This window comes from Equus quagga, chromosome 9 (genome assembly GCF_021613505.1).
Source record: "Equus quagga isolate Etosha38 chromosome 9, UCLA_HA_Equagga_1.0, whole genome shotgun sequence".
Lineage (NCBI taxonomy): Eukaryota > Metazoa > Chordata > Mammalia > Perissodactyla > Equidae > Equus > Equus quagga.
The window spans coordinates 114,872,128-114,898,511 of NC_060275.1; the positions used below are offsets into that span (position 1 = coordinate 114,872,128).

The following is a 26,384-nucleotide window of genomic DNA, read 5'->3' on the forward strand; positions in this document are numbered from 1 at the left end:
ACGGCCTCAGATGCCATGAATGGAGGAGGAGGGGAGGTTAGCTTAGTGTCCCTCACTAATTCTACAGAGCAGGAGGAGGCCTGGGATGGTGGAGTCCCCTGGTGAACTTGACCCATCAAGACAACTCCACATATGAATGCAGTACCAGGGCCAGCTAGTCCTAGGGAAGGCTGCTGACTGCACGGGCTTGACCACTGAGCCCTCTCCACTCAGGCACCATCAGTTCTAACTGCCTACAGGACAGCTTGGAGCAGCCTCTTTCATGAGCTGATCTCTGACGCTGAGCGGGTAGGTGGAAGAAGGAGTAGTTGTGGTGGGATCTCTCACTGGCCCACACCTGGGGGCACCTACATCAGGGCCTGACCTCATGGGCTTTCTAAGGGGAAACTCCTAGAAGGAGTTGGGGCATGTGGGCAGGTGAGGTGCGGAGAGCCAGCACGCCTGTCCTCCAGTTGCCAATGCAGGAGGACACCTGGGAATCCATACATCCACCTCCTGAAGGGGAAAGGTGAGGAAGGAGGGCAAGCTTCTCTCTGACACCGCCATTCCATGGATCCTTCAGAGTAACTTCTGGGCAGGGTGAAGTGGATGAAGAGGCCATTCCGCCCCTGAAGATGGCACCCCAGCCCGTCTGGCCTCCAGTTGGCATCACCCTCACCTGAATCTCCAGGTGTGTCAGGCTCTGCAGGCTCTGCAGTATAGTGTTGAGGACTGATCCCAAGTAAACATTAAAAGTCCCTAGCTACTTCTTCAGCCTGACATTTCACTACTTCTGAATACAAATGTCTGCCCTCTTCCTTGTCCTCAATGCCAAATGTCTTCCCTTTCTCATCTCTCATCCACTATCTCTTCAACTCCTTCTACCTATCCTTCAGAGCTCAGTCCAGCAGGCCGTGTTGTCCCTCCACTGAGCCGCCTCTCTGCATGCTTGTGTTGTTGGCTCTCAGACTCTTTTATAGCGGGTTTACCACGCTGTCTGTCTCCTAGACTCCACCGTGAACTCTTAGAAGGCAGAGAACTATCTTTAGGTTCTGAGTATCTAGTAATGGACCAGGCACATATTTATGCTCAATAAATATTTTTTTTTTGCTGAATGGATGCTGTCTAATTTGTGAAAACTCTGTCTTTATTATCTAATGCATGTGCTCTATCTCCTCAACCTCATTTTGTGCTTCTGGAAGTCAAGGACTGTGCCTCATGATCCTCTGCAGTTCCAACAACAGTAAAGCACTCAACATATGAAGGATCATAATGGCTTATGGTTGATGGTGATGATGTCAGAATAAGAAGAAGGATGTGTCTCAAGGTGCATTGATCACTTACATGTCTATTTTTAAGGATATACCAGTACTATACTGGGTATACTGGTTAAATATTTACAAAATGCCTGGTGCTGTCCTAAGTGTGGTAGGAACATCAGTTTATTTACCCTAGAAACCTCCTTGGCAGAGAAGTGTCAGTTCTCATTTTCGAGAAGTGGAAATGGAGCCTGTTGAAGTTTAATGAAAACTCTCCAAGACGGCACTGCTAGCAAGGTGGGGAGCTGATGTCTGAATTCAGGCCTTTTAACCTCCAGAGCAGGACCCCTCTCCCACTGCATCTCCGTCATGTGATGGTTCTGTTATCCCACTGACATTCCATGTCGTTTCTGGAGCCAAGAGCCACAATGAGCAGGGAGGTGGGAAGCTGCTGGAAGGAGCTGCCCGCTCCAGGTGGCTTCCACAGAAAGCGTCCTTCTTAGTGAAGCTGCCGCTATAGCAGTTGGATGTTGAATTTAAAAGGCAGAAAGGGGAGTCACCAAAGGAGCTATGGACAAGGTTTCAAAATTCCACCAAGACAGGCATCGAAAGCAAAGAAGGCCCTGCCTGGTGGGCGCCCTGACTCACCATGTTGAACACGGCCATGGTTAATATGATGGCCGTGGTGACGACCGTGAGGCAGATCCGCGGCCAGGGGCGGTTCGCGATGATGCCAGATGACTTCAGAAGCCATAGGAGAGAGGCAGAGGCCTTTTTGCTGCATTGCTAGGAGAAGAGAGAAAGAAAAAGAAATGCGTTGATATTTTATGTATTCTCTCAAGTTTCTTAATGATGTTTAAAACCACAAGATGCACCAACATTCTTCACAGATTAAACACGTAGGCTCTGTCCTCCCCTGGGGACCCATACCAGCTCCCAAAACTTACTAAAATTATGTTGGCATTATTGTGACAAATTAGGAACAAATTAATTAAATTTCTACGGTAAATGTAGGATGTGCTTGTATGTCCTTTCAAACAGACCTGAAATTATGTTTTAAAAAGGATCTCCTGGTAAAGAAAAAACGTCAGTTAATCAAACCACTCTGGAGGGTGTTGGGTCTCAGATTGCAGCTATGACGAAGCAGTTGTTATAAATTCAGCTTGTCTATGTAGAAAACAGATGAACAAACACCTAGCTAATCACAAGAATACAACCGGACCACGAAACAGTTCGGTGTCTTTCCCTCCAAAGACAAGATCCAAAGCTCTGAGGGAGTGTCGTGGTGATGGCTTTACCTCATCCTATCCTGTGGGGGCTTCTTCCCAGACAGAGAAGCTCTTTTTAAAATTTTTAATTGAACACACTTTGCCTGTAGGATCAAGCCGTGCTGTGAGGCTCTGTGGTTGTGTGGAATCTCAGGAACAAGTCAGGGTTCTCACCAATGACCGAGCCCTTAGACATTCTAGGGACACCAACTAAGGAGCCCAAACTCTGAGGCTGGACTGTGGCTGTGGGTCCACTTTATCCTCTACCCACCATCTCTCTGTCTACTCAATGAAAAAAGAAGATAATAATGTTTGACCTCAGATAGGGTGAGGATTAAATGAGGGAACATGATGAAAGTGTTAGGAACATTACTAGTCACAGATGAATAAGTGCATATACTGTTAGTTTAAAGTGTTAATATCTACGGCACTTACTGCGCAGAATCTACGTAAGAGATGGCTGTTACTATTATTGACTTAGGAGATGTGTTACTCTGGTTCACCCATCTTAGTATATCCATTTACACATATTTGGAATTTGGAAAATGAAAAAGCCATCAACTGAATGGGAGAAAATATTTGCACATCATATATCTGATAAGGCATTAGTAGTCAAAATAGATAAAGAACTCATACAACTCAATATCAAAAAAGTAACTAATCTGATTAAAAGATGGGCAGAGGACATGTCTTCTAAAGAAGACATACAGATGGCCAACAGGTACATGAAAAGGTGCTCAACATCACTAATCGTCAAGGAAATGCAAATAAAAACCACAATGAGATATCACTTCACACCTGTTAGAATGTTTATCACCAAAAAGACAAGAGATAACAAATGCTGGTGAGGATGTGGAGAAAAGAGAACCCCTGTGCACTGTTGGTGGTAATGTAACTTGGTGCAGCCATTATTGAAAACAGTATGGAGGTTTCTCAAAAAAATTCAAAATAGAACTACCATACATTCCAGCAGTTTTACATCTGGGTAATTTATCTGATGAAAACAGAAACACTAACTTGAAAAGACACATATACATCCCCTTGTTCATTAAAGCATTATTTGCAACAGTCAAGATATGAAAACAAAATAAATGTCCATGGATGGATGAATGGATAAAGAAAATGTGGTATACATATATGTGTATGTGTGGGTATATATCCATATAACATATATATATATATATACAATAAAATATTATTCAATCATAAAAAAAATTTTAATTGTGTTAGAAAATACATAATATGGGGGCCGGCCCAGTGGCATGGTGGTTAAGTTCACACATTCTGCATCGGTGGCCCGGGGTTCGCCAGTTCAGATCCGGGGTGCAGCCTTATGCACTGCTTGGCAAGCCATGCTGTGGCAGGCATCCCACATATAAAGTAGAAGAAGATGGGCATGGATGTTAGCTCAGGGCCAGTCTTCCTCAGCAAAAAGAGGAGGATTGGCAGTAGATGTTAGCGCAGGGCTAATCTTTCTCCAAAAAAAAAAAAAAATATATAATATAAAATTCACCCTCTTAGCCATTTTTAAGTGCACAGTTCAGTAAACTGTATTCATGTGGTTGTGTAGCAGATCTCTAGAGCTTCTCATCTTGCCCAACTGAAACTCCACACCTATTAAAGAATTCTCCTTTTCCCCCTCTGCTTGCCCCCAGCACCCACCATTCTACTTTCTGTCTATAAAAGTTTGACTCTACTCTAGGTACCTCATATAAGTGGAATCATACAGTATTTGTCTTTTTGTGATTGGCCTATTTCACTCAGCATAGTCCTCCAGGATCATCTATGTTGTAGCACGTGACAAGATTTCCTTCCTTTTAATAAGGCATTAATAACATCCCATCCCATGTATGCACCACATTTTGTTTATCCACTCTTGTGTTGTTGGACACCTGTGGTGCTTCCCACTTCTGGCTATTGTGAAAAATGCTGCAGTGAGCGGTATCATGGTGTTGGAGAAGCTCTTTTGATACCAGAAGGAATGGGGGTCTTTACAGAATGGCAGCCGGAGTTCCCGAACCATTTGCTGTGGGCCCCACACTGCCCTGCAGGATCCCAGTGGATGAGCTCACCTCCTCCTGAGGGCCACCTTTCCAGGGAGGCAGCACTGTGATTCTCACGTTGTCCAGGTGGTGAGAGAGCAGAAGCAGGGAGAGTTCTAAGCTGTGGGGACCACGTGCTCTGCCTGTGCCGGGGGCTGGGGTAGGTATTTAAGTCCATTATCTGATAGGACAAGCAGTATCTAAGAGTTCTCCAGAGATCTAAACTTTAATCTTCATGCTAAAGGGGTAGGGGCCTCAAGGCCATGTGTCCCGGAAACATTAAAAAGAGTTGTGATTTCAAAAAATTCAGAAGAAGAAATAAACATATTATACCCTTTTGATTTGTTCTAAGTTAATATAACAGTAAAACTGGTGTGATAGCAATAAAACTCAAATAGTGAATACTCCTTAACTGCACTAATAAACAGCACTTTTATTTCTCTACCTCTTTCACATTTTCTTTTTGCTTTATTCTTAAAAATATACCTGCCTTGTTCGTAAACCTATAAGCATTGCAATCTGTTAAATGTTGATACAACAACTAAACGCGATTCCATAATACAGAATGAGAGGTGGTGAGAAGAGTAGAGAACCAGCCCAGCGGCCCAGGATCCAATCCTCACAGCTGTGCAACTTTCTTAAAGTTAATTATCCTCTCTGGCCTCAGTTTCTTCATCTCTAAAATAGGAATAATAATACCTGCCTCCTCGGTCTTTTAAGAGGTTTAAATGAGCCACATGAGGCACCCAGAACATCTATTTGCTTTATATCTATATGAACAAAAAACCCAAGTTTTCCTCCTCTCCACTACGGTTTTTTCCTTCAGCTCCTGGTCTAGAAGCAGAATGTCGGTGTACAGCACACAGCCACCGCTGATGCAGAATCCCAGAACAACGTTTAGGGCTCACTCTTTGGTCTCATGCTCTGAAGTCCTTCTCTGATTCCTCTTAGAGCCTGTCTGGGAGCACAAGCCAGTGCTGCCCTGGGTTCCAGGGGCTGCCAGGAGCTGAATCGCTGGCTGGCGGCAAGAGGTGCCCTCGGCCGGGCTCTGCAGGGTATCTTCCCATCAGCAATGCGGGAGGAGCCAGATTTGTGCCTTTGACTTCTTCCCAAAGAGCAGAGTTTAGATGGGAGTTGGGGGTGGCATTAAATCTGTGATCAAATAACATGCCTTTTAACGCTCTGAACACGAAGTGCAGGGTCGTATAACTGGAGGATATCCACCTGAGGGTGTTTATCATTACCATTTAATGCATGCTACTTCTAATAATATTAATACCACAGACCCTAATCAGATCTGAATTCTGGAGGAGAAGCCATAACAAAGTGTAAAGAGAAGAGATTCAAATAGAATATCATAGTCATCTAGCTCAGATTCCATTAGGAGATGACGGCATTTGGTTTGATTCTGGCAAATTAAGACAATATGTATTTGCAGTCTAATCAGCTAGATTAGTGTTTTTATTTAAGAGAAAATTATTAAAATCAATGTTTTTGTGTCTGTACACAGAAATTGTCAATATATATAATAATGAAAATGTTAAGAGCAGAAAATACAAAACTTTACTACTTTAGGAGAAAATTTAAATCTAGCTCAAATTCCAATCACAGTCAATTAAGTAAAATATTATCTAGCTACTACACAGATATTTTACCGAAATTATGAAATTCAAAAAATTACTCTGTTTGAATTTCTAAAATACTACATGGTGATAATCTTGCCAAACATACTATCTAATAGGAATATGTTCTATTCTGAGCAGAGGCTGGTGATTTACTGGAACAGATGTGGGCAGACACATGTGAATTTTTTCTGCTCCTGCAACATGCTGGGAAAAATTATAAATCGGTGGCCCCAGAAACTACTGTCTATGTGTGCCCAGTGAATATGTGGAAGGATGAGCAGGAAAACTGCCATGTTTCTATTCACCCTTAGAAAGACTATTTGGAACTACTCACTAAAGACACGGGGGTTTGGCACACGCTGGTTCAGGACAACTGACTCAGGATGCAACTGATTCAGTTCCTTCTCCCGTGGAGCCTTCACGCCCCCACACAATCGTTTTTAAACTTATCATGCCGAATATTCCTTGTTCTCAGGTCAGGGAAGTAGGAAGCCTCCCATATCTTTTCATTCCCATCACGAAACAGAGGCAAGGTAAACAAACAGGGCTGACATCTGAAGACTGGTAAACATTGCTGGTGGCAAGGACAAGGAACCAGAAGAAGATGATAGAGCTGTGTACCCGGAACTAAAATAACAGTGAAGGAAGAGGAGGAGGAAGATGAAGGTGTTAGGGGAGCAGAAGAAACCAACGATGGGGAAAAAGAAGATAAAGAAGACCTTAAGATCTCAAAATAGGAGGAATCTGATTAAGGAGAAATGAGAACACTGATTCAATTTGCAGCTGAATAAAAATTACAGCTTGGATCCTGACATGATAATTTACTTCAGTTTATTCTGTTTTAGGTTAAGTATTCAAATAAAGTTCCTGATGGAAAAATAAGCTTATCAAAATTTACACCATCCTAATGAAAGACTACAAATGATAACAGCTCAAAGAATATTTTGGCATTGATTCAGAAGATGCTATTCATATGAAAATGAGAGACTGCCTGCTATGAGCCCGGTTTAGTCATTCTCTCTGATCTTTGGTTTAATTACTGGAATAATTTCAGCCAAATCTGTTTCCTCACTTCCTTGATCATCAGTGGGTCTCTCCTATCCTACGATGGGCTCTTGCTTACAGTGAGCTCACTGTGGAAATTCTAGAAATGCTTTTGGCTGTTAATGCCACATTCATCCACTGACAAATATGACATTGGTATTAAATTTAGTGGGAGATGTAAATGGAGAAAGAATATAAATTTATATGAAAACCCTATCATAGAGTTGGTGCTGGGGTCAATGAGCAGCGTATTTGCTAGAAAGGTTGTGGGATCAATGTTCTTCATTCACTACAGGCAGAAGATTCTGCACATACAAATAAAATGTTCGTGCACTGTATTTGGATTAACAAAAAAGAAAAAAAATACCTCCACCCAGAATATTTTCCCTTTTTTGAATCTTTTGCCCTGGAAACAACAGGTATTCTCTCACTCTAAAATTCTTCATAATTTAATGTGATAATTACAGATTGCATTTGCAATTTCACTGATGTCCATTTTCAAAGTAAAATGAGGGAATTGAAAAAGAAGTAGATGCTTATACTAAATGAAGATTAATAAAATGAAAAACATTCAGAAAAGTTGTATCTTAGTGGGTGAGCAGCAAACTTTTATTATTAGAAAAACAAAACTCATCTTAAAATCTTGCCTGAAAAATATGCTGAAGTTTATCATATAAACATGCACTTTTGTGTATTTGCCTAAAGGAACACCTGCTTTGGCATTTTAATTGGGTGAGAACTGTCTTTCTGAATGGCAGCAATAAGCTGCAGCAATAATTACTTGTAACATTTGATGTCACAGAGACTGTCATGTGTACTCTGATTATTTAATTACTTAAATTTGCTACAGAAAGACTTCTTTATTTCAATATTTTACAAAGTCAACTGGTTTCTTTCATATGCCCTGGGTGAGCCACATTCCACAGTCATTCATGCACTGCGTGGCACTCACAGCCTCGCCACAATGTGTGGTTTTTGCTGACATGCTTGTCTCTGGCCACATGGAGAGCTGCTTGAGGAAAGTGACACATCACAGCCGTCTTGGTATTTCAAGAAGCAGCACAGTGTTCAGCAAAGAGTAGGAATTCAACAGGAGATTGCTCAGTATGTTTACTATCTTAACAGTGGACCCAAAGAGAAATTCTCTGGGCTAGAAACAAAGAAGGAGCTCACTACAGAGGGACTGAGCCTGTGGGATTGGCCCAGGAGTGTCCTGGAACTGGACACAGGTTCCAACACCTAGGACTGGGCTTTTAATGCCCACAGAGGAAAGATGTTACCTTGGCCCTGTAAAAGGTGGGCAAGACCAAGACTCTTAAAAAAACCCAGAAGCCTCAGAAGGATGCTCCCTCCATGTAAAGAAGCCTAGAAGAACTCCATGCTCTAGTTTAGGGAAGTATCAATAAACTTCTGATGATAAATTCAAACTCTAAATCTGGGTGTTGGGTTTGAAATGACATTATTTGCTTCATAATGAGAATCCCAAGTTGAGAGGTTATTAATCAGATTAAAACCTGGAGAAAGTCCTCGGGGGTCTGGCAGAAGTAAGAACAACACTGCTTATAAATGATACTTTACATCAAAGGGTGTGGGGCACATCCCAGTAGGGGAGGAGCATTCCAAACTGAACATGACCTCATGATAAAAAAAAAGTTATTAGCTACATAAGACAATGAACGCTACAAGGAAGAATCAACAGATATAACAGATAGTGGAATTAGTGCCACAAAATCTGCAGATATTATATCAATCTGAAAGAGCCAATAAGGTAAGGTAAAGTAATAAAATATGGATTACAGTCCATCATGACTGAGCAAGTTGTTAAAAGAAAATAACAGGCATATTTTTAAACTGAGCCACACAGACTCTCTAGAGATGAAAATATAGACACTGAAATTAAAAACTCAATAGTTATGCATTGACAATTTGCATCATTTATTCAGTGCTATATCAAACAGTGTATTGGATGATAGATTAAAGTTCCAAGCATCCTAACAATTTAAATGAAAATTACAAAATGTTTGAGACCGTGTTTTGGAATACAAAGGGTGTTTGACTTCCCATTTCCATTCTCTGTAGAACAAAAACAGGTCATTATCAACAGGTAAGGTGGAGCTGAGGAAATAATCCTGTGAACAACACAGAAAGATAAAGACATGAAAAATATGAAAGAAATGTCGAGGCGTGGAGGATGCAATGAAAAGATTCAATATATTTGTAAATAAAATTTGACAGAAATAGAACAGAAAGACTGGGAAAGAGGCAAAATCCAAGGAGAAATCAGACAATTTTGTGGAGCTGGAGCAGAAGATGAGCTCTGTGGTTGAGGTGACACACTGAGTCCAAACAGGAAAGCTGAAAGTAAACCTACCCCTTAACACAAGGAATCTATTGTCCCTGACAGACAAAGAGCAAATCCTACAAAAACAACCCAAAGAGAAAGGACATAATGTCTCCCAAGGACAACAATTAGACAGACAGTAGATTTCTCCTCAGTACATTAAAGTCTAGGAAAATATGGACTCATATTTTCAAAATGTTTGAAAAATTATCATAAACTATTACTCAGTGAGGAAGAAAGAGACTATTTTTTAACACAAAAGCTGAGTGGGCATATTATGCACAGGCTCTCACTGAAAGGATTACAAAAGTAATAATCCTTTGGTAATATGGACACGGAGTCCTGGGGGAAGGAATGATATTCAGGAGAATGATGAACAAAGAAATTGTTAAACAATAATAATAGTAAATAGTAAAAGCTGTTTTAATTTAGAAAAACTTAAACAACACTACTGCAGGAGATGGAAAAGGATGATGAGGCATAGAGATTTAGAACATGGCCCCTGTATTCTTCAACAAGAAGATAGAGATAGTGATGGACTCAGCTATGTGCACATTACGTTTTAAGTTAATCACTAAAAGAAAATACTAGAATATAGAACTGCCAAGTTCCAAGAAGGAATAAAGGAGAATAAATAAATTCCACGCATCCAAGAGAATGCAGAATGGGAGGAAAAACAAGTAGAAGAAAAGAAGATATATGATGGATCAAAGAAAAAGCAAAATAAGACTGAGCAGTAATTGTAATACACGTAAATGTATTACACTTGTCAGGTAAAAGAGAGAGATTGTTGGATCAGAGAAAAATAACATACAGCTGGATATTGTTTACCAGCAGCACACTTAAAACCTACATAACGGCAAGGAAAAGCTGAATTAAAAGAGGGAAAAAAGGGAAAGTGGGAAAATACTAACCAAGAGAAAGCTGGTAGAGTTATATTGACATTAGAGAAAATAGACTTGAAGGGAAAAGACTCCTGTGGGGTAGGAAGCTTTTCTATCCGCAAGTGTGTGACCTACTTCCCGTCCCCAGCACGATCTCTGTATTTGTGCTTTTATCTCTGCCTGGAACAAGGCTGCTAGGCTGGCATCATATTAGCTCTGCTATACAAAGCACAAGACAACCACAGCGAGAGAAAAATTTCTTCTGACATTTTCATTTGCTGTATCCGGCACACTTGTTCTAAAAGACTATTTGGGGGTGTGCTTTTTTGGTGGTATTTTTGATTACAGTCACTCTCTTGTATTTATTACAGAGAGCTGGTCCACTTCAGGTAGTTCAGAAAGTTAAATCTGGCAGTTAATGTGCACTTATTATTACTACCACTACTGTGACAATTATAATTATTATTCTTTTATGTGTGTGAGGAAGATTGGCCCTGAGCTAACATCTGTGCCAATCTTCCTCTATTTTATGTGGGATGCCACCGCAGCATGGCTTGAGGAGCAGTGCTAGGTCACACCAGGGATCTGAACCTGTGAAAGCTGCCAAAAGCAGAGAGCATGAACTTAACCACTATGCCACTGGGCTGCCCCCCAGATATTATCATTTTTATTGCTCACCGTAATGAAAATGTGAACATGAATCTTATTCTATGTCTTAGTTTCTACTTAGACAAAATGGATTGTTTTGATTATGAAACAAAATAATATATATGAAAACACTTTGAAGGGCTCTCATATATGTGAAAACATTTTGCAAAGTGTTATTAGTGAGGGTATTTTCCTACTAGAATATTTTAGAGTCTAAATCCACTTTTAACTTTTTTTCCTATTTTACAGAATGCCTTTTAAGATGGAGTTATACCATGCCCAGGATTCCTTTTTAAATAAAATGGGCCAATAGCTAAATAACGTATATTAGCAAACTAGACTAGAGGAGAATACGACTGAAGTTCTATGTGAGGTCATCCTGACTTACCAATGTGATCTTGATCAATGGATGCTCAGCAGTCCCCACAGGGCAACCTCAGTGCTGTGCTGGCCCCTAACCATGTGGTTGGGCATCTCTGCCTAGTGCTAACCACTCGTCTGCCGGCGACTCTCTCTACACACAGCCTGTCGCCTTCTGGAACCTGCCTCCAATTAACTACAAGGGTTCTCAGCCTTGATTCCAATTCTGGCTCTAAAACCTACCTGCTGTATAGTATAGGGCAAGTTATGTAGCATCTGTGAGCTTCCATTTCATTAATTGTAGAATGGGCATTCCCTCTAAGGACCCTTGTAAGGAGAAATGAGTCAGCATAAATAAAATACCTAGCAGAGAAAGTCATCATTTTTAATATAATATTTATTATTTGTAAACTGTGACGAGGTCGAATACAGAATAGCTCATGGGAATCTTGCCCGTCATAAGCAGTTTATGTTGAGTCTGAAGGTTCTTACCCAAGGACAGGAAACCTTTGCGGCGCTTATAGTTATTACATATGATCCTGCCCCAAAGTCTCCATTTCCACCTTCAGGAGATCTGTTTACAAATCCTGCATTATTTTTTTTTGTGGAGGGAAGCTTTTCTCTTAAATAATTGGAAACACAAACTCCCTGAAGAGCACGGCATCTCCAGAGTCCTGGGCTGCTTAGCCACAAAGTGTGGGGCTGGACAAGGTGACCCCTGGGCTTTCTTTCAGCTCTCGAGCTTTACCATTCTGAAATGCTAACCAGCATCTGCTGTAGAAAGCTAACTACCTCATGAAGGCACCGATGCAAAGGTGCCTAAGAAGATCTGACAGGCGAGGACACCAGGATGACGGACCAGGATGATGGGCCAGGATGCCGACAGGCCAGGAGCTTGCCAGAATTTGGACGAGGGATGTGGCGACTGTGAGCTGAATTCAGAGCTGCGAGCTCAGAAGTCGAGTGTGGGTGAGGACGGGGGTGGGACATTTTCTGAGCAGAGGGGCCAGGAGGCTGCATTTGGGTGCAAAGCTTACTGATATTAAATAGTTATCTTGTGTTTTAAGAACCTCAAGGACTACAGTGCACAAAACAGGGATTAAGTGAACTCACTGATGATCTTTTCATATAAAAGAATACAAAACAGGAAGCCTGACCAGCAGGCACCAGAGAAGCTGGTAGGGTAAGCTGGGCTCTTCAGAGCTGGTTTATGAAGGTTAGATCATTTCCAACCAAGGAGTCAGACTGGAGCATGTCAGAGTCAAGGCATGGCACAGAGGAGAGGGAATTTCAACGCAGCAAGATGAAGGCCACCAACAAAAATTCCTTCACTCATTCACACATTCATTTGCACGCACAAGCTGTCCCCATGCAACAGCATCTGGAGAAAGAAAGATTAACGCAGGCACGCAGGGCACGCGTACCTTGGATGAGAATGGTGGTTTTGGTGAGACAACGGAGGTGCTCCATGGAGCTCCATGGAGGTGCATTCATGGAGCTCCATGAGTGCAGGAAGTAAAGAAGAACCTCAGGGAAGTGATGGGAGAAGCCCAGTAGCACTTTCTCAGCACATGCTCATTAAACACATTTCTGTGGTCAGCATGCTGCTGGATTTGGTGAGGGATAGAAAGCAAGGGTAGGAAACAGTTCTTGTCTCAAAGAACCTACTATATATAAGGGAAAACAACAGTTACACTTGCCAGAAAAACCAAATTGGGGATCAAATGAGATGTTATATAATTGAGTGCAAATTATGTGGCAAAGATCCTAAGTCTCATGGTACTCAAAAAGGGCCCATCACAGGTGGTGTGGTTTCTGAGAAAGTTTCTAGGAAGGGAAGCAGGCGCAGAGCCCACCTACCTGGATGAGAAGTGAGAAGTGGGCTCATGGGGAGGGGGGCGCACTGCCGAGAGCCGCTAGGGCGAGGGGTGGGGTGGGAGGGAAGGGGCAGAGAGAGGAGCGGTCTGGGTTTCTCATTGAAATCACATTATAACAAATAAATGCCCTGACATTTTTTTCAGAATATGTCACTGAACAAACACCTGTGTGATTTTTTTATCAGCAGGAAAAAAATTGCATTTCATCATCACTCTTATTTTTGCCCATTTTGATGTTTCTCTACCTTTTTATCACACCCAGCTGTACAATAACCAATCAATTTTATTACTTGTGTTGAACTTTTTGTTCAACAGAAGGTAAAAAAGGTAAGGCTCTTGGAAGAAAAGTATCAGTCAGGCTTACCTGTTCCCAACTTTCTTTATAAAAGTATTTTACTTTGATCCTTCATACAGACAATTTAATACTGATATTATTAGCATCAATACTGCCTTTGGCATTTAAATTTTCCGAAGGTTAACATATGTTAATAGAAGGTGAGTCTGGGATGTTAAGTACCCTTTCACAAACTCCATAATTAAATGCAACCCATAATAAAACCTCATACAGTTGGTAGGTTTTCAAGAGGCCAGGGAAGGAGCAGTTAGGGTGTAGCAGTACTTATCCAAGACCACCGTGGAATATTTGTGATATACATAGTTCTTGACTGAATTTGAAGGGTAGAATACAAAGCATACTTCAAGCCTTCTTAGATTGGCTGTGCATTACTACGTTTTCTGTTGACAGTTAAAAACAATCCTTACAGAATGGTTTAAACATTAAAAAGAACCTCTTTATGGAACGAGAAGAATTCCTTCTTGAATTTTATCAGGATTACATCTGGACCAAGGATTACAGTTGGCCACTAGGGGGAGACTCATTCATGGATCCTATTGATTCAAGTTTGGAAAGACCAGCTGTCTTCAACTCTAGTTTTCCCGACCACTTTGGCAAAATAGAGGCTTCTTTCGAGGAGGAGGCAGGCACAAGTTTATTTGCAGCCTCAAAATTTTCTTTTTGAGACAGCCCAGAGTTAAAAAGAATTTCCTAGCATCTGGTGTGTGGGTGTCAGGGTCTTGGGAAGCCCCCAGGAACGGGTGGAACCAGGCATCATGGATGTCGGATCATGATCACTCATAGGGACCACAGGCTGGGTACAGGAGGGACCAGGAGCCATGAAAGGTTCAACAAGGAGGTCGGATTATACTGAGGCTGAGAGGAGAGACATTACATAAGAGCAAAGCATTCCCACAAAGTCAGCCAAGTTGCTCTGGAGATTCCTTTGCTGGCCTTCAGCTCTGTGTTTCTTTTCTATAGCAACTTAGGCAGTGGAAAGAAAAAAGTCAGCTGGAAACTCTAAATATATCCCATGCCCCCCCAACCCCCAAGACTGGCTTCCTCGGAAGAGAGGAGAAATATGGCTACTTAGGCTCAGTGATATAACCTGCTTTAATCAGATCGAGGTTTGGATTTCCAGTGGAACCACAAATGATAGTTCCTATTCTAAAAACCTGAGAAATGGGCTGCAGAAGCCTCAAGGGGGCTGGGGAAGACAGAGGGTGGACCCGTGTGCTTTTCCACCCAAGGAAACTCTGAATATGGAAAATCAGGCTTCTTTGTATAATCAGCATTTAGAACTTGACAAGGATTCCCATGGTTCCATATTTACTCTCTTCTCCACAACCTACAATGCCTTGATGGGATTGTTAAGAGACTTGAGATGCCAAGTGTGCATTCGAGGAAATCAGAAACCACAGTCTCACTTTGGGAAGAGTTTCCAATCCAATCTGAAACATCTAAACTATGACATAGCAAACAAAACCCTCCAAAGTTCGCAAAGGTACAAGGCAGCGGAGGCAGAGTGGCCACGGTCAAGAGGTGGAGACACACATCAGAATCTTAACCTTTTTTGGCCAAAAGATTTCAACACATCAGACTGGAACGCAACGGATGGCCTGGGTTCCAGGACTACTGCTCTGCAGAGCCTCTGAAGAGAGGACAAGGATTGTAGGAGGCATTATGGCACTGTACTGATGTTGCTAGCAGTAACAGTATGTCTCTTAAAAAGCAAAATGACGTTACAGTGAAGAGACAGATGAAAAGTGTAAAACCATGCAAAATGAGAAAAGTGCTTTCACAGAAGCCGTGGTGTGTGCTTACGGGTAGAGCACAACCCCGAGAAGGGACAGGAGCAGCACAAACTCTTGGCCTGCTTCCTTGGCTGTGTTATCTAAATGGGCTTGTCAAAGTCTAATTGGAAGAAGAAATCATGATTTCAAAAATACAAAAGAAAGAAATTTCCTATAACCTCAGATGTCACATAAAATGCATTCATTGACAAACAGCTTAAAGATTATCCCTATTTATTTTGTATAACAGATTATTCTAATACTAAAATTTTAATTAAAAAAGTCTCTGACACATCTGAGGATGCCCATGAACTCCGTGCAAAACCTGGCTCAGAGAGGCCTCTCCCATTTCAACTCATCTCCAATGAACGGAATGAAACACTGACTACCTTTTGGGAATTCTATTCCATTGCTGGCTTTCTTAGGATGCTCTCATTGAGCTGGGCTCAGTCAGCCAGGATGAGTCTTGAGACTCAAGAAGACACTTAGATTTAATTCTTATATCCAGAACTACCATTTAAACCATAAGTGCTTATAATGTTTGCCTTAAATTAAAACACTAACGAAAGATAATTTTACATTTGTTATTTTAATATGTTCTGAAATTTTATATCTGGAAAGTGGATATAAAAGATATAGTTGGTTTAAATTTTAATTCCCCCGTACACTAAAAGCCTCCTCTTATACTTGTACTTGTGGTAATAAATATGCTGGAAACTTAAAGGGGATGATTAAAAATGTTGACAGAAACAGACATAAATACAATTTTATGATGTGATATCCAACATCTCAAATAATTTCCAAATTAGTGTCTTGGTTGTGCATGAGCTGCCTCAGTTTATAGTCTGGACTGTTGACATGAAGGGTGCATGTTTCTTTACTGGGATCTGTATCTCTGGAAATGGTAAATCAACAAGCTCCCTGTGTTAAGAAAGAAATCAGTTTTCATTCAATTAGCACAGTTTTAAAGAAGTTCCACATTTCAAGTACCTACCAAAAGCTGTCCAGCAAAGCAGACGAAAAGGATAAAGGCAAGCGAGAGAAATGCAGCTCCAAAGGAAATCCCGAGAACGGACGTTCTACCAGGAAACAAAAAGCAACAGGTTAGTGTAGAGTAGTTTCTCTTATTCTGGAAAGCCATCAGTAATACTTTTGGCTTAATATATTACGGACTTCATCCTCACTAATTTTTTGAGAAATGAAAACAGAGCTAAAACAAACCAAAAATATGTCCATAGAAAACTCTGTCTACAGTTGTGTCTGATCAGCTTGTTATGACTCATTAAAATTGGCCTATAAGCATCAGTAAGAACTAATTTTAAAGGAAAACAATCTTTTTATGACTCACCTATACAACTAGCACTTTCATGCCCGCACTTGGCCGTCTCCATCTCAGTGCCCTCTTCCCTGCCATTGACGTCATTTGATGCCCTGGAAGACCTCGTGCCCCATCCTTACTCCTGTTCACTTAGGAAACATTGAGTCCTTACTCTCCCCAGTATAAGCCAATCAGATTCAACTTCCTTCAAAACTGATGCAGCCAAATATTTACTGACATTCCCTGAAGGTTTCACCAGCCATGGCCTGTATATGCTTGCATGCGCCAATGAACGTGCAAGCTGCCTGTGACCACATGAAACGTGCCTGCTGAGATACAGATTCTGAAAATGTCGGGTTACAGGTGAATAAAAGTATTTATAAGAATTGTATGCATGTCTGAGAGGTCCTTTAGACAATTAGAAAATTCAAAGCCTCTTAAAGTTTCATTTAATCCAAGGATAGAAGTGTTCAGGGGTATCAAAAGAGCTGAACCACAATGAGTAATCACAGATAAAATTCAAATGAAACATCCGAGGAGAAGTTAGGTGGTGTCTGAGACCACACTGGAACCTGGTGCCGATGAGGTTGGCTAGCGATACTGAAGAGACAGAACTAGTACTGTGAAGAGGAGCAACACCCCAAATGTCGATACATCGAATGGAAGACTCAGATGCAAGTCAGCAACCAGCAACCCACTTACCCGTGAGTGCATGGCTATGAACCCCACAGGGAGGGAAAGGAAGCGGGTGATCAGTGAACTGAGTAAACCTCCTAATGCCATCATCATGGGAAGGTTCCACTTGGCTCACACTCTCAGATACCTACTCTATTACAAGAGATGATTACACATCAAGCAAGTTCTACAAAAGCTGGACTTCAAACCAATACTTGAGCCTGACCCAGTGATGTACTGGGCACTGAGTTATTTCCTGGACACAGTTCAGGGTGCTTTCAAATACTTGGCCTGATAACAGCATTTGTTCACATTTTATGAGTAAGAAGAAGTCTCTGCTAGGAGGGTGTACATACTCCAAATACACTTACTTGGACTGGTAACTAGTCTTATGTGCTGGGTACGTGCTGGGCTGTAATCACACAAGACGAGTAAGATGTCGTTCCCCTTTGGAGCTGCTTACACTCTAGCAGAGGTAAGCACCGTATGTCTCCTCACCTTCCCTATCTAGAACATCCTTCTTTCAGACATCACTTTAGTCCTTAGTCCCTGGTCAGAAGCCACAGGTCTCAGCACCTCTACAACACATAATCTCAGAGCCTCCTGCTTAGTCAGGCAGTGTGTGTGTGGGGGGAGTGAGAGGCAGTCCACACCTCAGAGGTGTGGAAGGTTCTTGTTCGTATTCCTGTGATTGAAGAGGAACACACTCATTTGCTGGACTTTCGTTCACCATCTTTCTCACCCATTTTTACAAGAAAGCTCTGATGGGTTTTCTTGGACTCTGTGATCTCCTGGTTCCTTTTTGGCGTCAAGGTAATGACAGCCTCATAAAGTTGAGTTCAGAAACATTACATCTTTTTCTTAGGTTTGAAACTTTAAATAACCTGATCTCCTACTGAAGGTTTGGTAAATCTCAACTATAAAACCATCTGATGATAGTGGTGGTGATGCTGATGATGGTAACAGTGATGCTGATGGTGATGGTGATGATGGTAATGGCAATGTATGATGACAGAATATTTATTGTGTCAAAAGCTGTTCTAAAGGCTTTATATGTATAGTTCACTTAATCCCATAATAATCCTGGATGGTAGTTACTTCTATTACCTCATTTTACCAAAAAGAAACTGAGGCCCAGAGAAGTTGGGAAAGTTGCCTAAAGTTATCCTTTATTAAGTGTTGTGGTAGGGATTTATGTCCATGCCAATGTACTCCTGACACAGGTTTTGTTTTTAGGAGCAGACATGTCACATTTCTGCCATGTTTACTGTTCTATTTCCTGAGTCAATTTTGATAATTTTCTTGGAAAATTATCCATTTCATTTAGATTTTCAAATGTAAAACATTTTACATAATATTCTCTTGTAATTTTAAAAGTCTCCATATTTAAAGGAATGTCCTTAATGTTATTTTTCTTTTTCTCTCTAGATTAGACTTTTGAAGTTTTGCATATTTGTTGATCTTTTCAAAGAATGAGCTTTCGGTTTATTATTAAGGTCTACACTTTCTGATAGTTTTCTATATGATTAGTTTCTGATTTAACTTTTCAAAATCCCTTCCTCCTTCTTTATTTAAACTTATATTGTTCTTTTTCTTGATTGTTATTTATTAAAAATCTTTTGTATTGTCTAATAAATGCATTTAAGGACATAAATATTCCTATAATTACTGGTTTAGCCAAATCCTGCAGCTTTTGATTTATAGCTACCCATTGCCACTCTTTTCTAAGAAGCCTATAATTTCAATTTCTATTTCCTTTGAATACAAGAGTAATTCAGAAGTCTAATTTATAAATTCCACAAGGAGATTATTTTTGGTCTAGCCCTGTTGTTTCTAATGTCATTAGATTTGATCAGAGATTGCAGTTTCTATTATTTCTACTCTGACACTTTATTTTTCTTCTGGGGTGTGATAATATGTTCTACTTCTATTATGTCTAATGGATTTCTGAAATGATATGCATTTTCTTTTTGCTGGAACCAAAGCATGTTCTCTAAATATCTATTGTCAGAGCCTGATGAGTTAGTCCAATCCTCAATGGGCTGACTTACTGGCTCACTTTGGCCTGTCGATTTTAGAACATATTAACGTTTCCAACTAGGATTGTGGGTTTGTCAATATATCTGAACATTTTAATAGTTTCTCTTTATTTATTTCAAAGAGATGCTGGAGTAAATAAAGATTAATGATTGTTAAATTTTCTTGGTGACTGTACTGCAATATGTCTTTCTTTTTTTTACGCTGAATGCCTTTCACTTGAACTCTATATTGTCAGAAATTTTATATTATTGAAGCTTTCTTTTTTTCTATAAGCTGTTTCCTGGAGTAGCTATTTTCCATCCTTCCTTTCTCTGTCTTTTAATTTTAACTAGATCTCCTATGCGTAGGACAGAAGTGGCCTTTGGATCATAGCCTCAATCTTTGAGCCTCTTTTCATAAATAGGAAATTTTTACTCATTGACAATTATGAAATTTGTTGATATTTGCCCAATTCCTTACATTTTATTTTCTTAAACTGTTTGCTAGAATTTACATAGAAATCACCTGGCTGTCAAGTTTTCTTTGTTGGAAGATTTAAAAAAAAATTTAATAAATTTAACAGATACATACACATTAAAATTTTCTATTCCATTGTGTGTCAGTTTTGGTAAGTTGTCTTTTCAATGAATTTTCCCATTTTATCTAAATTGTAAATCTTCTTGGCCTCGAGTAATTTATAATATTCCACATTTACGCTGTTCACACCTTTAGGATCTGTACTGGATCCCCTTTTATTCCTTATATTATTAGTTTAGGTGCTTTGTGATTCTCTCTCTCCTTTTCTTTCGTGATCAGGCTTGCTAGTGGTGTAGGAATTTTTAAACTTTTTCAAAGAACCAATTTTCGGCTTTATCATTTTTCTATTTTATTGATTCTCCTTCCTTCTTTGGTATTGGTTTGCTTATCTTTTGTATTTTTCTAGCTTCCTACATTGGAAACATAGACAACTGATTTTAATCCTTTCTTTTTTTCTAATTTAAACATTTTAAAGCTACAAATTCGTCTCTAAATTACTGCTGTAAGCTACATCTGACACATTTTGATATTCAAAACATTTGTAATTTCTCTTGTGATTTCTTATTTGACTTGTTTATTCAAAAGCATATCGTCCAACATTGAAATATTTGGAGATATTTTTAGATATTCTATTGTTTTCGATTTCTAATTTGATGTTGGTGTGGTTAGGTATCGAACGGTAATATTTTTACCTTTCCGAATTTATCTCAATCAAAATTTTTTGTGATGCTCTTATGGCCTAGTCTGTGTTATGTCATGGTCAATGTTCCACGTGCAGTTTAAAAAAACACGTATTTTACAACTGGTTTTAGTTCTACGAATGTCAGTTAGTTCTAGGAAACTGATAATCTTGCTCAGATTTTCTACATCCTTATTTATATAGTAAGGGATGTTTAAAAAAGGGTATTAAAAATCTAATTATGATTATAGATTTGTCTAATTCTCTCTTTGGTTTTGTGAGTTTTTTTTCTTTCCCGTATTTTATAGCTCTGTTTTTGGTATATGCACATTTTATGATTTTATGCTTCCTGGTAAATTGACCCTTTCACCACTATTCAATGTCTCTCTTTCCTTCTGTTAATACTCTTTCCTTCATGTCTGCTTTGTCTGATATTAACATATGCTCAGTAGCCTTCTCATGTTTACTATTTGTATGCTATGTGTGTTCCATTCTTTTAATTTCAACCTAACTTCTGCTGTATTTAAATGCATCTCTTCATCATGCTTTTATCTGGAGTGTGTAATCTTTTCACATTTAATAATATGTTTTATTTTAATCCTGCCATCTTATTACCTGTTGTCTATTTGTCCCTCCGCTTTTGTTGGCATGATGTGGTCCATTACATTTCCTGATATTATTTATTTTAAACCTACCGTTTACTATTTGTTTTCTATTTGTCTCACGTCTTTTTGTTTCTCTATTCCTCCTTTATTGCAATTTTTCTTTAGTCTAAAATTTTCATAGTACTTTTTTATTTCCTCAATTGGCTTTTTAGCTATCCCTCCTTGTATCTTTTAGTGATTGCTCAAGAACTAAAATATACATTCTTGGGACCAGCCCAGTGGCATAGTGGTTAAGTTTGTGTGCTCTGCTTTGGCAGCCCAAGGTTCAAGGGTTCAGATCCCGGGTGTGGACCTACACACTGCTCATAAAGCCATGCTGTGATAAATAGAAAATAGAGGAAGATTGGCACAGATGTTAGCTCAGGGACAATCTTCCCAAAGCAAAAAGAGGAAGATTGGCAACAGATGTTTGCTCACGGTCAATCTTCCTCAAAAAAAAAAAAAAAAAAAAACTTAACTCATGAGAAGTTACTTAGCATTAATATTGTATCACCTCAAAAAATACATAAGATCTTTACTACACTATAATCTCATTCTCCTCCCCATAGAAATTCTTAGTGTATGTTATTATTTGTGTATTAAATAACCAGTTGTCCCTTAGAAAGTTAGTAAAATATAAGTATATAGTCTTTCTCCTCTCTCACACATTAACCATGTCCAATGCTCTTCATTTCCTCTTACAGATTCAAGTTTGCTTTTGGTATCAATTCAGTTCAGTTTGAAGAACTTCCATTAGCATTTCTTGTACTGTAGGTTTGCTGGTGATGAATTCCTTTAGCATTCCTTCATTTGCCAAATGTTTTTCTTTCACCTTATTTTTAAAAGGAATATTTCAATTGAATATTTAATTCAAGATTGATCGTGTTTATATCAGTGGTTTCAAGATGTTCAATTGTCTTCTGCTGCCCTTCACCATTTCTGATGAGCAGTCAGACACCATTTCCATCATTGAGCCTTTGTATGCAATGCCTTTTTTCTTCTGGGTGCATTTAAGTTTTGTTTTTTCTTTGGCTTTAATGGTTTGACTATAATACACCACATGTGATTTTCTTTGTATTTATTCTGCTTGCTTTTCACAGAGCTTCTTGCTGTTGGAGGTTGAAGTATTTCAGGAAATTCAGAAAAATTTGTCACTAAGTGTGCTGGTAATTTCCTGTTTGTTTTCACACACATTGCTATTCCATCTCCTACAAACTCCATTTCCCAGACACTTTGCCAACTGTTTCTAACTAGGTTTGGCCAATGGGAAGTGCTGGTGAGAGACTGGAAGGTGGGAGAAAGGAAGAAAGCTGAGTATTTCTCCTTCTTACTATCTATTTAGCAACCATTTCTGAATGGGCTGCAACCCCTGCCTTCTCTGAAGTTCCAGATCCCTGTCAGACAACCCATCCTGCCTTGGTCTCAGCTCTGGTCAGGAAGGCCTCCCATGGTTCTAGCATCTGCAGGAAGGTCCAGGAGCCTGCATTTCTGGTAACACAGCCTCCATCCTATGTCCTTCCAGCCGTAGGTGTGGGAGCAGGTTCTTCTTCTTGCTAATCTCTTAGTTGCTTTACCATCCCCTGTTTGGTTTCCCAGCTTTTTCCTTATTCTGTAAGTACTTCACTGTATTAAATTCTACTGTTGAAATACCTGAGGAAATTTCTGTTTTCTTTATTGGATTCTAAGCCATTAACTAGATAAAGTTTTTTCTGGGTACTATGATATCATTAGTGGTTAGATAGAAACCCAGGAAGAATTAGAGTCTGTTACTTTGAAAATTTCTTCCTTTTTCCTTTGAAAAAGAGCAAAGCCATTCAGTTTTTACTATAAGCATTGAGCAAGTATCTACATATTCCATAGGTTATGCCATATGTGAAATTCCTTATGAGTGGATCTGTGATTATGGGTGGCCTTTAATTACACACATCTCAACAGATTGAGTGATAATTATCATGAGTTAGTCTACTTTAAAATCATACGATTTATTTTGTGAATCTTGTACTACAACGACTTTCATAGGCTCTTGTTTTCTAAAATGCATTTCAACGTTTGTTTTTAGGAATAATTATTCCACTATGAAGACAGCTGATAGACTGTGGACATTCTGCCGTCAGGTCAAACAGACATATCAGAGCCTGAGAAAACAATGGGGGTATTAAAATTTGATTCCCACATTTTACAATAATCCTCTGGATACAGTGGAGGGCACTGAAGAAGACGTGGTGATATTTTTTTCTGGATGCATCTGATGACCACTACTTTGCTCTTTCTCAAATGTTAAATCCGTTAAAGGGGGTGGAGTATAAAGGAAAACAGTGTTACTAATACCATTGACTATCTGCTTTTGCTTTTGTGGAATGAATGACAGATGCTCATTAAAGCAGAAGTGAGCACTGTTAAAATTATGTTATGACACAAACTACCAAACACGACTCAAGAAGGAAAAGAAAATCTCAACAGACCTACAAAAGTAAAGAGACTGAATTAGTAATTGAAACAAAAACTATTTGCAAAGAAAAGCTTATGCCCAGATGGCTTTACTGGTAAATTCTATAAAACACTTGAAGAAGAATTAATACCACTTTTTCACAAACTCTTTCAGAAAATAAGGAGGATGGGAAAGTTCCTAACTGATTCTGGGAGGCCTGTATCACCCTCATACTAATATCAGACAAAGACATCATAAGAAAACAAAACTAGAGATTAATATCTGTTCTGAATATAGATACAAAAATCTCTGACAAAATATTGGCAAACTGAATTTAGTCATATATAAAAAAGATTATGTAACATGACCAAATGGGATTTATCTGAGAAATGTAAGGTTGGTTTAATATCTGAAAGTCAATTAATGTAATACACTATATTAATGGAATAAAGGGGAAAAAAACCCACATGATCATCTCAATAGCTGTAGAAAAAGCATTTTTGACAAAATCCAACAGTTTTTCCTTATAAAAACACTCAACAAACTATAGTTAGAAGGGGATTTCCTTCTCCGGATAAAAGGCATCTGTGAAAAACCCACAGGGAACACCACACTTATGATGAAGACTGAATACTTTCCTCCTAAGATCATGAACAAGAATATATGTATGCTGTGGCTACTTCTACTGAACATTATACTGGAGGTTCAGGCCCAGGAAATTAGGCAGGAAAATGAAATAAAGGCATCAGATTGGAAAGGAAGAAGTAAAAAGATCTCTTTTTGTAGACGGTATGATCTCGTGTACAGCACATGATATCACAACCTGAGATTCAGAACCAGAGTGGCTCAAACTCTCACTGATGTGCCCAACCTAGGCTGTCCAGTGTTCCAGTCCATGGCACACTGGCACTCTTGTTCAGATGGATGGACCTCTCATCCCAGGGAACAAGAAATACCACGAGGCAAAGCAGTGGTTGGCCAAAAGCTCTTAATTATAACCATTTATCCTACCTGCTCCATCAAAAGCATATTCAGGCCCATTAAGCGTACCAAGATGTTCGCGTAACAGAATAAATTTGAATTAACATTCTGGTTGCAAAGCTCTTTCTTCTTAACACACAAGTAAAATTGATTTATATACCCATGAAAAAGCAAACTTGACTCTTCCCTGTCATGATGCAAGAAAAATTACACTTTTTAGTGATGATTTTTGACTCTGGCACTTTAATCAAATGTATTGCTATTAGTATATGGAAAAGGCTGATTTGAGACAAGCTCCTTTCTCCTTTCTGTTTTTTTTAGTGTGTTTATTGCTTACAGGTGGTCCTGACAGAGATGAGGAAGCTCATTTGCTGACAGGAAAAATCCATCAGAGATACACACCTCCTAAAAAATTCTAAAAGTTATTTTAATTATAAAACATTTCTATGGGTAAATAATGGTGTCTTTCTCTGGAATTCTATTTAATGTGATGACTTTCATGTCATTCCTCTTTCTGTGCTCTCAGCTCATCCCCCTAAGTAACAACGCAGATTCTTTCATCATCACTTTCTTCACATCTGCTACATGGTATTTAGCAAGGGTAATAAAAACTGAGGGAAGACAACTGTTTTTTAATTGTAAGTTAGCATGAAATAATAAAAATTCCTCTAACTCACTTTTGATAGAACTTAAAAATGAAAGGGAATTTGGTTAAAAAAAATTGAAAGGTGGAAAGGAGAAAAGGCATTTAAATATCCATCACCATTACAGGTTACAGTAACCTTTCTCTGATAATAGGACTTAACAGCTTTGAGATGTTCTGGTCTCTTGAAGGTCCTATGATATGGGAGAGGGAAAAGGGATTATATTTGGCTGAGGAAAAAGCTTCCACTTTATGGTGACAATAAGGACTGGAGACTTGAATTTTGTGACACTATTTCCCAGAAAGTCCACAGTCTTCTCTTTCTATATTCACTCCTTGGGTGAGCTCATCCCATCCCATGGATTTAAATATTACTTACGTGCTGAATTTTCTAAATTATGACCCCACCCCAAACTCCTCCCATGAACCCTGGGCTCACACACTCCCTCCCTCTGTGAAGCCCCACCACCTGGATGTCTAATATGCACACACAAGTCTTCAACATCCTGAACTCAGTCCTTAATTCCACGCCCCGCTCCAACCTGTCCCTACCCCAGGATTCTCCCTCTATGTAAATGGCAACCCCATTCTTCCAGTTGCTTAGGCCAAAACCAAAACCCAAAAGACCAAATTCCCCAGAACTTAGCTTTCCCTTATTCTTCACATCCCATCCAGTAGCAAGACGAGTCTCCATCACTTTTTATAATATATACCAGAATTTAGCCACTTTTCACCACCTCCACTGCTAGTCTAGTGCAAACCATCATCTCACCTGGTCTTCCTATTTCCACCACCCCCTCTTCCAGAGCAGAAAGAACAATGCTTCTAAACATAGCCAGATCATGTCCTCAGCCGAGAACCATCCAGGGCTTGCCATCACAACCAGCATTAAATCCAAAGTTCTTCCAGTAGCCTGTGTAGGCCGACTTGACCTGGCCCTCATACTGCTCCTGTGGTCCCATCTTCTACCATTCTCTCCTGGCTCACTCTGCTCCTGCCATCCTAC

The 26,384-nt window shown here is 39.6% G+C and overlaps 1 protein-coding gene across 3 annotated transcripts in view; it reads right to left on the reverse strand.

The window, feature by feature from the left end:
* The window catches only part of ADCY2 (adenylate cyclase 2), a 401,911-nt gene that overhangs the window by 57,345 nt on the left and 318,182 nt on the right, over positions 1-26,384 (reverse strand). For all 3 annotated transcript variants that reach the window (XM_046672164.1, XM_046672163.1, XM_046672165.1), the window contains exons 15-16: positions 16,449-16,533; positions 1,887-2,024 (exon numbers count right to left, since the gene is read on the reverse strand). In XM_046672164.1, the coding sequence (XP_046528120.1) occupies positions 1,887-2,024; positions 16,449-16,533 (223 nt within the window). The remainder of the gene's footprint in view (positions 1-1,886; positions 2,025-16,448; positions 16,534-26,384) is intronic.